The 13,438-nt window shown below is 44.0% G+C and overlaps 1 protein-coding gene across 1 annotated transcript in view; it reads right to left on the reverse strand.

Annotated features, from left to right (window-relative positions):
* The window catches only part of DDAH1 (dimethylarginine dimethylaminohydrolase 1), a 47,912-nt gene extending 34,895 nt beyond the window's left edge, over positions 1–13,017 (reverse strand). Inside the window, exon 1 of the mRNA XM_072128699.1 lies at positions 12,574–13,017. Coding sequence (XP_071984800.1) covers positions 12,574–12,873 — 300 coding nt within the window. The 5' untranslated portion in view covers positions 12,874–13,017. The remainder of the gene's footprint in view (positions 1–12,573) is intronic.
* Between the last annotated feature and the right edge of the window lie 421 nt (positions 13,018–13,438).

Raw genomic sequence — 13,438 nt, forward strand, 5'->3', positions numbered from 1 at the left:
TAGTGATCGGTGCTATTTGCACCATACACAGCGCTGATCACTGGACGCAGGTAGCGATATTTCCTTTGCCTGTGACCCAGACGGCGCAGCAATTGCTTAGGCAGCAGTACCTGGGTCAGAGAGGATGCCGCCGCATTGGTCGTCGCTTTGGGTAAGAAGAGGAGCACAGGGGAAGCTGCAGGGAGCGCAGGAAGGGGAGTATAAATTTGTTTTCACTGGGTCCTTATCTCTGTATATAATGGGAAATATCCAGTTAAGATAACTAATGGCGGTCCTGGAGAAGAATATAATAAAACACATGTTTTGAACAAAAAATTCTGAATCTGTTGCTACCTGATGTCTGTAGGACTACCAAAGGGAACCTGAAATGCCACATTCCAAGACACAAATTACATAAAATGTAGACTGGTAACGTTCTGCAACTCAGAACACATTATTACAGAGCATGGCGAGACAATGACAATACCTGGGCATGAGTCGCAGATACCATAAACATGAAATTCTTAATCTTCTATCAATTAGCATTGGCACATCATGTGCTGTCACCTCCGAGGAATACCTAAAAATCTCCTGCTGCATTCTTAATGCACTTCATGGAGGTTCCACTAGGTGGCGACAGGGAACAGTTTTCTAGTCATAGAGAATGAAAAAAAAAAAAGCAAAATCACAGGTCTGTGCTTGAAATCCTCACTGCTGATCCTTCATATACTCACATATGGCAAGTAAAGAAACGCATGATGGATACATTCTGAAATACTTAGAAAAAAATTAAAAAATTTAAAATTTACTCGAAAACGAGAAATGTCGACCATGGAAGTCACCCGATGCAATACAAACAGATGTAGCAAACACTAAATTAACTGGTGCAACACAATAAGGCTTTAATGTAACACAAATCCTATGAGCATCTGTGCCTCTTTATAAAGTAGGCGCACTCTATGCCAGGGGAAGGTCTCAAGGTCGTCAGGAAAATGCGCGACACATGCGCCCATTGGGGCATATTTATCAAGCTGTCTGAAAGTCAGAATATTTCTAGTTGCCCATGGCAACCAATGACAGCATCCCTTTAAAATATTCATGAGCACTAATGAAATGAAAGCTGAGCTGTGATTGGTTGCCATGGGCAACTAGAAATACTCTGACTTTCAGACAGCTTGATAAATATGCCCCAAAGTGTCCAGACACTAAGGTTTGAAGGCCTCATGATGGAAGGATCTCAGTAACGTATAACATATTGTACAACTCAATTTTCTTAATGGATCTCAGTGTAGACCCATCATGACGTGCGTCTCAGCTGTGCAGACAGATTAGGTTCCTCTCCGACACCCCCTGATCTCATCAGCAAAGAACACTTATATAACAGAGATCCAGCTCCAGCACTGATAATATTGTTATCAGAGTAATCAGTAGACGCTCAGTCTGTACCGGATGTAGCAGGAACTGATCGCTCCAAGAGAAAACCTTCACTTTCGAACATCTGCATTTCGTATCAAGTAAAGTGACCCTCCGTACAATGCCAAGTCAGCGCATCTGCCTACCTGCGCTGAGCTTAGAAATCACATTTTGGCCTTTTTTTCTAGCGCTTTCCCATTTTCTACAGCTCGAAAGTTGAACAATAAAGTAGTGGAATGGATGAACAAAGGAGCAGAAAAGATCATCAACACTGTAGGATCTGAATAAAACAAGGGAATATCGGCCAAAAAAATGACACAATAAAATTCCAGGACACTCCACCCATGAGGTGAAACATTTATGAACATCAACAAATTTTCTCATTTATGAGACTATAAGCAGGTGACATCATCCTTTTCCCCTTTACTATTGAAAGGTCCACAATAGAGAAGTGAAAAGAAGTAAGAACAACATGTTCCTTCAAGGTCCAAAGAAACAAATGTCAAGTTTAACTTGTGCTCCTCAAATCATGTTGACCGTATGCGAATTCCACCTGAAGATTATGCCAAGAGTACCATAGAAAGGGAAAATGATGATAATGGAGAACTATTATCATCCATTTCTGAAGATCTTTCTGAAGACAGCAAAGGAACATGAGAGGACCTGGTTAAAGACTGGTGGGGTTGGACCGACACTTCTATAGTACAGATGGAAGGATCCAAAAATATTGCTGTACCAAGACAGTAGAGATCCATTGTGAGTAATTGAAAGCCCATGTTGTAGGGTGCAACGTGGTGATAGGCCTACAGCAAATCAACCAGTCCAGAATTTATTCAGGATTTAAACTCAAACTTCCCCCAACAGTGAGGTGATCATCGAAGGTCCTGATTGCATATATTCTCATGACCAGTTGTAATCTGTAGGAAAAACTGGAGTCCACAGTGCCACCACAGGAAGGTAGCACCATCGTTTCCATTGAAATCCAGGACCTCCGTTGTAAGTGATGTTTTTTGAGACACTCAGTTCAAGCCATTTGCTCTAGAAGGAAAGTCTACATCAACAGTCTACAACCTGATGCAGGCGACCTTCAACAGGTAACGGTCTAGCAGGTATCCAGTTTTGCAACAAGCAGAGTGCCTGATGTTGAAGACCATTTTATGGTTTGAGGTTGATTCAGGAAGTTCTTCTGACTTGAATATTGGGGTCGGGACTGGGACTTGATGGACTTTTTATAAGGCAAAAGGGTTTTCCAGACTCAAATGTATAGTGTATCATCTGCAAGATGCAGGTTTCCTATATGGGACCTGCACCTATTTGGAGCTCTGGGTTTTCCAAACTTGCTGCATTTAGGCTGGAGTACAGGCTGACCATGATGGGAACTAGCATGGCCAAAGAAACAATATCAACAGAGAGCAACGTTGCCCAGTAGAATTTGGCACCGAAAGACGCCACACAGAACTTAGTGACGTTCAGGGTAATAGGTAGCCCAGGGCAGTGGCTACAGGAGGACAAAGTGAACCCTACTGCTCCCTCAGTGGCACGCGCCCAATGTAGACATTTTTGTTGGATCCTGGACAGAAAACTATGAATTGTTCTTAACTTTTAGTATCGCAGAACTAACAGTTTGTTATAGAACCGACAATGGAATGCAAAAACGGAGCGACGGAACAATGCCCCCAATGTCCCACACACAAGACGGCTTTGTTTTCAGATATGTTGTGTGCACCTCTGACCACCTGCTGCTCCCCATATTACATGTCAACTCCGCTGACATTTAACCCCTAACGATGGGCAATGGGGTGTAAAATATCCAGAATCACCACCGAATTCTATGGAAGATCCAGTTACTGGCACCACACACCTCAAAGAGATTAAAATATTCTTACACAGGCCAAGGAGACTATAGATGTAATGATATTGCTTGGGGCGGCTTATCTGGATCTCTTCACACTCAGTCTATTCGTGATCATGCCACCACGAAGAGGGAGGGATAAAAGTGCTATTGAAGGGACCAAATTTATTAGCTCCCTAGTCAGTTATAAACAAATATATAACCTTGTAGTTAAAGTCTCCTGCATCATTTGCAAATGAGCACCATCGACGTGACCAGGGGGTCTACAGGGACCTTTTTTTTAACTAGTTTCACATTGGAATGGGAAATCTAGAGAAATCAGATATCGAACATCGAATTCAACATTGTATTCTGATACTTATTTATAGGTTTTGTATGGGTGTGTAAAAAACATAACCCCTAGCACCCAAAAGGAATAAATGATTACTTCATATGACCAGGGGTTAGATTCAAGTTTTTGTACTGAAGAGATCCAGACTAGAGATGAGCGAGCACTAAAATGCTCGGGTGCTCGTTACTCGAGCCGAACATTTCCAGATGCTCGAGTGCTCGTTTCGAGTAACGAGCCCCATTGAAGTCAATGGGAGACCCGAGCATTTTTCAAAGGGACCATGGTTCGGGAATAAAATGTGTTATTTAATTGAAAAAGAATGTCTTCTGATAATTTGCAAACATCTGCGATCTATTCTTCACTGTTCCGCGCGTATATTATCTCCCGACAAGTTAGCAGATGTAAAGAACAGTGAAGAATAGAATAAAAACAGTGAACACAGTGAACACAGGATCATTTAAGATAAAAACACAGTGCAGAACACAGTGCAGAATAGATTACAGATGTTCGGCACATCTGCTTACTTGTCGGGAGATACGCGCGGAACGGCGCGAACAAAATAGCATGTGAAGAACAATATATATGTGTGTGAAGAACACATTGCAGATGTTTAAATACATCTGCAATGTGTTCTTCACACATATATATTGTTCTTCACATGCTATTTTGTTCGCGCCGTTCCGCGCGTATCTCCCGACAAGTAAGCAGATGTGCCGAACATCTGTAATCTATTCTGCACTGTGTTCTGCACTGTGTTTTTATCTTAAATGATCCTGTGTTCACTGTTTTTATTCTATTCTTCATTGTTCTTCACTGTGTTTTTTTAATTAAATGCTCGATCTCGAGCAGGGGAAATACTCGTCCGAGCAACGAGCCGTCTCGAGTACCCTAATGCTCGACCGAGCATCAAGCTCGGACGAGCATGTTCGCTCATCTCTAATCCAGACCCTTAGTCACTGCAGCTGCCAAAGGGGTGCAGTAACTAAGGGGCTGGATCTCTTATGTCCCAAAGCTTGGAACTCATCCCAGATTACAAGATTTACTGGTGCACTGTTTGGCGGTCATACTGGGGCTCATTTACTAAGGGTGCGCACACCGTATTTCCGTCGGTTTTCCCGACTATTTCCAATTTGCGCCACATTTAACTGGTTTTTGGCGCACGCGATCAGATTTTGTCGCAATCGTGCCGACTTGCATGCCACACGAATCGGGGGGCGGGCCTTCGGACAACCCGACTGATTTGGACTAAGCGCAGGATTTAAAATTCAAATTCGCAAGACATGCACTCACATACACCGGGAAGAAGATGGTGTACTCCGGCGGTCCTCAGCGGGGAAGCGACCCATGTAGGAAATCGGGCGCACAATCTTAGTGAATCCCGCCGGACTTCATACCTCGGGGGATCACGACAGGACCGGGTAAGTAAATGTGCCCCACTGTGATGTTCTTGCACTTAGCCACTACATGGGAGAAGGGGGGCCAACACTTGTGACTGCACAGAGACACAAATATGTATGAGCATTACTATTTTTACATTTTCCAGAATTTATCAGAACAGTAAATAGAGGACGGGTTGGGGGCCAGGCAGGTCTGGTTTTAGACTATTGATTGAGGATCTCTGCCAATGGTTGTCTGGATTTTGTACCCTTGATCTGCTGTGCTGCTCCGGATCTTCTGATACTAACTTATAAAAAGAACATATATATTAGAGACATACACAGTAAAAGAGAAAGAAGATCTATTGATTAATTGATGTACAGATTGATAAATGGTTAGATATACAGATGATCAGCATCTTCACCCGGGCATTCAACCAAGGGGTATCAAAGGAGCAATACATCTACTGCCCACAAAAGTCCACTTTAGGACAGAGGGCCCCTGGCAAATGCCCATTTTGCCCCCCCGCACCCAAACACCGGTCCCGAGTCCAGCATAAAACAGGGGCAGATATACATATTTTTCTTGTTTCCATAAACATTTCAGAAATCCATTTTAGCAATTAGTGCAATTAAAACTTAATGAATATTTAGAAGAACAGAAGGTCATTGTTACCGGAGTAGAACAAGACCCCGGGCTGGTTGTTATTCCTATTACGGTTACATAATGAGACATTAGCATGGCTGGCACATGGCCGACGGACTGGGAAAATGTGAGAGACTTGTAATAACAGGGATGAAGACTGTCATGTGAACAGGTGTGGTCTCTTGGGTGACCTGCTAGGACACTGGATCAATGGCTAGTACTAGACATACGGGGCTACAGACACTTTCACAGTCACTGGCCAAAAAGGTTACATGGGTGAAACAAAATCATCTGCTTCACTGGTTGCAACACATGAGCGAACCCTACACCGTCACTACTTGTCACTGCCTCTAGTGAGGCACTAGCCCCAGGGGCACTTCCAGCTGCCCTCCTAGCTACACCCCTGCTCAATGCTCAAAGCAGAAAGTGATGGGCTCCCAATATGCATGAATGTTCTCCATTTTATGGGAAAATGAAAGGGGTTGTACTAAGTTATAGTCACCAACCATGAGAATGTGGGTCCTGTTCTCAATTATTGAGGTGTCTGCCGCTGCTTGGCATGCTAATAGACAGAGAACAGCAGTGGCAGAGATAGCAGAGTGCTGTGCTCGGCAATTTCTAATCATCCCATACTATTAAATGGAGCAGCAAGACACATGTCTGACCTGCCAGTCCATCAGGAAGTGGAAACGAGATTCTTTGGATTGCTGGGTATCCGACTTTTATAGCAGAAAAGAGGGACAATATATGAAGGCCATTATGTGCATTGCATACATTTTTTTTTCTTCCCCACCATGCTTTTTACTCTCCTCCTTACTCCATCCCCACACAGTATAAATTCTCCTTAGTGCCCTTATTCTCCCCTTCATATTAAAACTCACTCTTATGGAGCCCCCAGCAGCTCCCCCTCTTATTGTGCTCCCCCCAGCAGCTTGTTGGCCAAATTATGCACCCCCTAATCAGCTTGCCCTCAAATTGTGCGACCCCCCACAAGAAGCTCCCACTCTTATTGTGCCCCCACAGTAAAATAATAAACACATATACTCACCTTCAAGTGCAATCAACTCTGTCAGCATCTGGAGGATACCAGCGGGGCCCGAACATCGTGACAGTCCAACTGGGTCCGGAACAGTTGCGTGAGATGGATAAGGGGACATTTATCAGCGCCTTTATGGCAGAAAATTGGCCTAGAAGCCCCGAAATAATCAGTTACTTGCAAAACGCCATTAATTGTGATTAATCTCCGCTACACCCCATCTCCATGCCAAGTGGGTGTGGAGGGGGCATGAAGGGGCACGGCTGTTGGTAGAGGGGGCCCAGCAGGACGTTCCTGCACTTCCTTCACCTTTAATGACCGTATGATTTTTGTGCAAAACTCCATTAAGCCTCTGGATGGAGGGACGGCGCTTCAATCATACGGCGGTGCACCCCTGAACCCAGCATGGAGCTGTAGGCTCGTCATGAACTGCCATATTGTGCTTTTTATGGCACCATGGGACAAAGAATATCTCAACAGTATGGCATCTTTATAAGTCCCTTTATAAACACGGCACACACATACGTCATTAAATGATATCTGCGTCTACAAAAAATAACAACTCATTGACTATAGGGATAACTAAATTATCTGCGCCATCGGTCCGCCCACTGCGCATAGACGCCTTTCACCAAAAGTGACATTTAATGGCTTCCGCTTCCATTTCACGATATCGTGTCATTTTCACAGTGTGCCGCCAGGTCACAAACAGGTCTCTCCTCTTCTGCATCTTCCCGTCAAAAGAATGTACAGAATCCGGCGGTCACGGGATCATCCAGGTGGGAGAGCGGAGAGTTTCAACTGTGAGGTTAATACATTATCTATTATCCCACATGCGAAATTAAAGGGGAAGTCTACAATTATCTGCACACAGGATGGAAAGCGCTCCGCTTATCTGGAAACATGTATAATTGCTCAAGATTATTCATGTGGTTATGGAAATCCTTGTGCTCGAAGATGTTCATTCATCCGCCCACACGAACCCAGAGATTCATTGGAGCGCTAGTGTTATGGCTCCCAACCGGTTACCCCGGGGTAGATATCAGACCCAAAGGCTACAGCTGATAGAAGTGACACTGCTATTGTCATCCACATGTATGATCCATGGTCTAAGCATGGAGACATTTCCAGGAAGACTTTCCTCCAGATTTAGGATTTTCAGACTATGGTGTTCTGTATGCACAACACTCATGTGTTTCCATCAGTGGAGGGAAGAGAGGACCAGAGTCTCATGCAGATCTCAGGCCACCATCAACCTAATATTTACAAACTCTTAGTTGATTATAACTAGTGTTCTATTGTCAGGCAGTATAATATAGAGCAGGAGGGCAAACCAGATTGTTCAGTGTCCCATCTGCAGGCAGTGTGTTATAGAGCAGGAGGAGAGGAACAGATTGTACACAGTCCAGTATGCAGGCAGCATATTATAGAACAGAAAGAGCTAGGCAGATTGTACATAGTGTCCTATCTGCAGGCAGCATGTTATAGAGCTGAGCAGATTCTACATAGTGTCCTATCTGCAGGCAGCATGTTATAGAGCAAGAGGAGCTGAGCAGATTCTACATAGTGTCCTCTCTGCAGGCAGCATGTTATATAGCAGAAGTTGCTAAGCACATTGTACAGTGTCCCATCTGCAAACAGCAGGAGGAGGAAACCAAAGTGATGGCTTTGTGAGAAAATTTTCAGGTTTTTAAATTATGTAAAACCTACTACACAGCTTCACTTTTTATGTAATGGGCCCAGACCTGCCTATAGAGATGACACTTATACATCGCATGTTGAAGTCTTTACTGTAAATTCACTGAGCTATAAAACCAGTGGAATGTGCATCTAAGATAAACCATATCCGATAATGAAGCTCCGCCGCTTAATAATAATTACCCTAAACGGTGGAATGTCAGCAATGTGCGGCCTATAGAGGGAGAATAATGTACAGTAAATGGTCCATGATACAGCGCCCTCCATGTTTATAGTAACAGAATACCGTACAGAGTGACTGCAGATGTCAGGAATGAAGACATTTACATTTCCCGGTGCCACCACATTCACTGGAATGAATGGCGTAATGCAACAAAACCATTACATGGGTCGCGATCACTCAAAAGCGGTGAAAAAACTTTTATCATATGTTCCATGTGTCAACATGAGGCCCTGGGAGGAAACTTTTTAGAGTTCAGTAGAGTCTAAAAACGACTGCGTTGCATAGTTCGGACAGAACTTTGGTCTCATATCAAGCAGATGCTGTGTATATGGGCGTCCTGCTGAGGCCCATACGATCACCTGTTATCAGCCAGAAAACCTCTTGTGTATTCGATCACACCCGAGTTATAATATAATTCTTTATATAAATAGCACCTACAGATTACGCAGCGCTGCACAAAGCATGGCTAATTGGCCCCTGTCCCCAATGGGGCTCACAATCTAAACAACCTAACAGTATGTTTTGGAGTGTGGGAGGAAACCGTAGGACCCAGAGGAAACCCACGCAAACACAGAGAGAACATACAAACTCTTAGCACATGTTGACCTGGGTGGGATTAGAACTCAGGGCCCCAGCGCTGCAAGGCAGAAGTGCTACCCACTCAGCCACCGTGCCACCCATGGAGTTGTAGATAGAGACCCATTGTCCTGCAGGAGTCAACATTTCTTGCATGTAGAAAGATCTCTAGGCTAGAAGACATAAATGGGGTCTGAGGAAATACCCCATGCTCGCCTTACCCAGACTGATTTGGAGAACCTCCACCAGTTTATACTTTTAGGCTGATCATACAAATTAGAAATCTATCAGCCAGCAGCTGTTCCTTCCGACGCTCCATGCACATGCATCCTCAGCCAAATATATAATGAGCGGCATCTGCCGTGATGAGTAGGTGGGAGAGTTGGTAGGACCCACTTATACATTGATGGGTTGTTGATTCCGTAAAATTAGTTTCAGATGATGCGACTTTGATCTATATGGCCAGATTTCCCTTACGACAGCATCTGAGGATCCATGATCTACCAATTTCTGGAACATTGAGGCCTATAGGCAGCAGTGGATTATAATATGGGTGGTTAGGGCGGCAGCCTGGATCCCCAAGGCTTCTAAGGGGCCCATGGCCATCAATGTGGCCATGTAGAGAGAGGACCTCCCACCCAACATCTGCAAAGAGTTTGTATTTTCTCTCCGTGTTTGCGTGGGTTTCCTCCGGGTCCTCCGGTTTCCTCCCCCACTTCAAAACATACTGTTAGGCTGTTTAGATTGTGAGCCCCATAGGGGACAGGGACTGATTTGACATGCTTTGTGCAGCGCTGCGTAATCTGTCTGCGCTATATAGAGAATTATTATTATTATTCCCTGAAAACCACATACACGTGCCAGCTCTCAACATATGTGAATAAAGTCCTTTGAAGGTCCTTAAACTGCAAAACTGAATACGGACAGAAGGGACCCCCCCCCCTTTCCGAAAAACTTTCGTTCTGGTTCTGTATGTAGACAGTAACTTTTAAACCACTAAAATAATTTGACCTGTAGTGAACCCACAATTTTCATACAGTCCAAGGGCACCTCCACTCATACACGTTACCAGCTCTACTGTAGAAAAAGCATTTGTGGGATTAAAGGGGATGTACAGGATTTACATAAATACCAGCCAAGAGAGATGCAAAGGAATAAAATATAGAAACAAAAAGATACACACTCCTATCAATCCCATGCTGCTCCAGCGCTCTGAATGGGAACCATGACCTGATCCCTTTATAAACCCTGGACAACCCCTTTACTCAAAACTATTCAACACCTTCTTCCATTGTGGGTGCAGACGTCTCTCCAGTTGTAATGTCTCCGTTATTTACTAATCCGCTTCTATTTTTGTGTTACGAGAAAATGAAATATTTTTATTTAGGGGCAGAACTTTCCATCATTTACCAGAGAAGGGCCTATTAAACTTCTGGGCAAGTTTTTCGCTAAAAACACATCATTAAATCCCATAGAAGGAGCTGCACATTCCTTTGAAATAGACGGCATCTTTCTGCGAGCTCCTTGGTTTTTATTCTAATGGGATTTTTCCTGCTGTTATTTTTCTCAGGAAGGCTTCCAATCCCACATCCCTCCCCGTCACTTGGAGACTCATTTTCCGGCTGGCTGCCCCCTTTCCCCTGCCATTATGTAGCGACAGACAGTCCCTCCAAGCTTTGTGTATGCCATGAACGCTGCAACAAAGATGGACCAGGGGTGTGGTGCCGCCAGACAGAGGACTGCCCAGCACTGGTGTACTACCACCGCCACATGTCTGTGAATACACAGCACACACCAGGCTAGCATCAATTATCCAGATCACTGTCAGGAGATCTATGGTCCGTGCTATTACTGGAGCTGTCATAGAAGACTAATGGGGGGAGATGGTTACTGTACTCATCAGTTACTCAGGGACTGAGTAAATACTACAGAAAGATGATAGATCTAAGGCTAGATGGATACATGAATGGATAGACAGACTCACTGAATGAGTGAGATAGATAGATAGATAGTGGGGTAGATAGATGAAAGATGTGAGGATGAATGAATGAATGGATATAGAGATAGAAAGACGAATACATAAAGATAAAATGAATAGATATACAATAGATCAATGAAAGCTGAGAGGCTAGATAACTGGATGGGTAGGTGGATATAGAGACAGACAATGTGGTAGATCAATGAACAAGATAGGTAGATAGATGAATACATACAGATAAAATTAATATATATATCACACAATAGATAGAGAATGTGAGAGATCACAGATATAGATAGTGGGGAACTTAGAAATAAAATGATAGATATATGATAGATAGATGATGTTGGAGATCAATGAATGAATGAGATATGTAGATAGATGAATACATAGAAGTAAAATAGATGCTCATGTTGCCTTTTCAAAAGAAAAAAAAAAAAAAATCTATCTTACTTTATCATAAACCCCAAAAACACAACAAAATCAAACTTCAAAAGAAACATCTTGCAATAGGATTTTTGACCTAAAATATACTTAAACGCACAGATAACATAATAGTTAGGAGACCGATACGTATGAGATACAGAGAAACAGTATGAATATATAATAGATAAAAGTCCTCTTTCTATACGGTTTATAATAATATAGAACAATGATACAATATTTCATCACAAATATTCTCGCGGACGATTCCCCCCTCCCCCCCCAGCGCCACATTGTGCCCATAATACGTTACTTTCCCTAGTCACACCCTTGTATCGGCTGTAGCACTATGTGGCTGTCAGGAGTCGCCGTCTTGGAAGTGAGTTCTATTCTTGCACCTGCACCTGCCACTGTGTCTCTCCCATAATATTTATTACTGTATTCCATAGAGATCCATCCTCCAGACTGTGCGTATATCCCATTACAGAGCACAAGGCCCGGACACGGCTGCAGCTGATCCCATATCCATCGATTTATCATAGTAGCGACTAGAAATCACTCACCACACAAAACAATCAACTTTTGCGCCACATTCGTCCAGACACAGGAATACATGAAACGTTCATACACTACGGATAGATCTCAAATGCCGGAGCCTCCAGTCGTTGTGCACGGGCAACACACATCTCAGATACCAACACATAGTAATTGCTATAATCACCGAATTTATGCAAATCCCACCCACCTCCAAAATTGGAGAATATTAGGAAAATAAACTCTCCGGTCTCAAGGCTTTGTTGTCTGTCGGGTAAATTGCATTTGCTAAATCTGAGGATAAGAGGCTGAAATTCCTAATCAGCGGCTTGCAGCGAGCAGATGGTCCTGTGGGCACAGCCAGGCCCTGGCATACAGCTGCCACACCTTATCCACATTCATTCTGTCATATACAGAATATATATCCCTAACTGCGTTGTGTAGAAAGCGGCGCTGGTGCCTGTGCATGGGAGAAAGGTTTAAGGAGCACAGGTCAGGGGTCATTTACCTCTTTCCTTCTGCTTGGGGCCCCTGGTCTGGTCACTAGGGCGGTCTCATTCAGCACAACAGCAACGTCTTCCACAAAGGGGGCATCAGGCATAGAGTCGTCCGCCTCCAATTCGATGACCTGCAGCCCCAGCTTGTCCTTTAAGACCCTGATGTAGAGCTCATGCTCCCTCCTTGCCCTGGCTGTATCCACGTCTCCGGCGTCCTCCATGCGGAGAGCCTGCTGGCTGAGGGAGTCTGGGATGCCTCGCACTATGGCATGTGTGCATCTGCCTAAGCTTGACACAGCTTGTACAGACATAGCGATAGCCCCTCTGCTCAGACTGTGCCCGGATCAATGACCAACAGTGTAAATAGAGTCCTAGTGAGAGGCAAAGCTACATCCTCTGGCTGAATGTAAACCAGTCCCTAGAACAAAGATGTTATGCAGTTTGCAATTGGTCACTTATCACTGCCAGCTGATTGGGTGCAGCACAATCCTGGATGACAGCTGCATCCCCCTGCCTGGTGCTGAGCCCAGCGTGCGCTCCATTCAGAGGGGAGAGAGGAGGAGAGGAGCAGGTTGTAGCATCTTCTAGGAAATCCTTACACAGGAGACCCCATGGAATCCATCAGACTCCAACAATAACACAGAACAATATTTATGTAACAACGTTGTTACAATGTAACCGATTATTTCCTGATAATAGGAAACACAAGATTTTTCATAGGGATTTCTGTAATAATCTGGGTCAGATATCATTGCTACTTATCTCTAGATGTGTTACTGTATCTACGTAGTAAGTCACACTCTCTGGGTGCAGTGATGGGTTAGGCGAGGGTTAATATCCTGGGAAGTGTCAGCTGTTACATGTTTCCTCCTCAGC

The sequence above is a fragment of the Engystomops pustulosus genome, chromosome 10 (assembly GCF_040894005.1).
Source record: "Engystomops pustulosus chromosome 10, aEngPut4.maternal, whole genome shotgun sequence".
Taxonomy (NCBI): domain Eukaryota; kingdom Metazoa; phylum Chordata; class Amphibia; order Anura; family Leptodactylidae; genus Engystomops; species Engystomops pustulosus.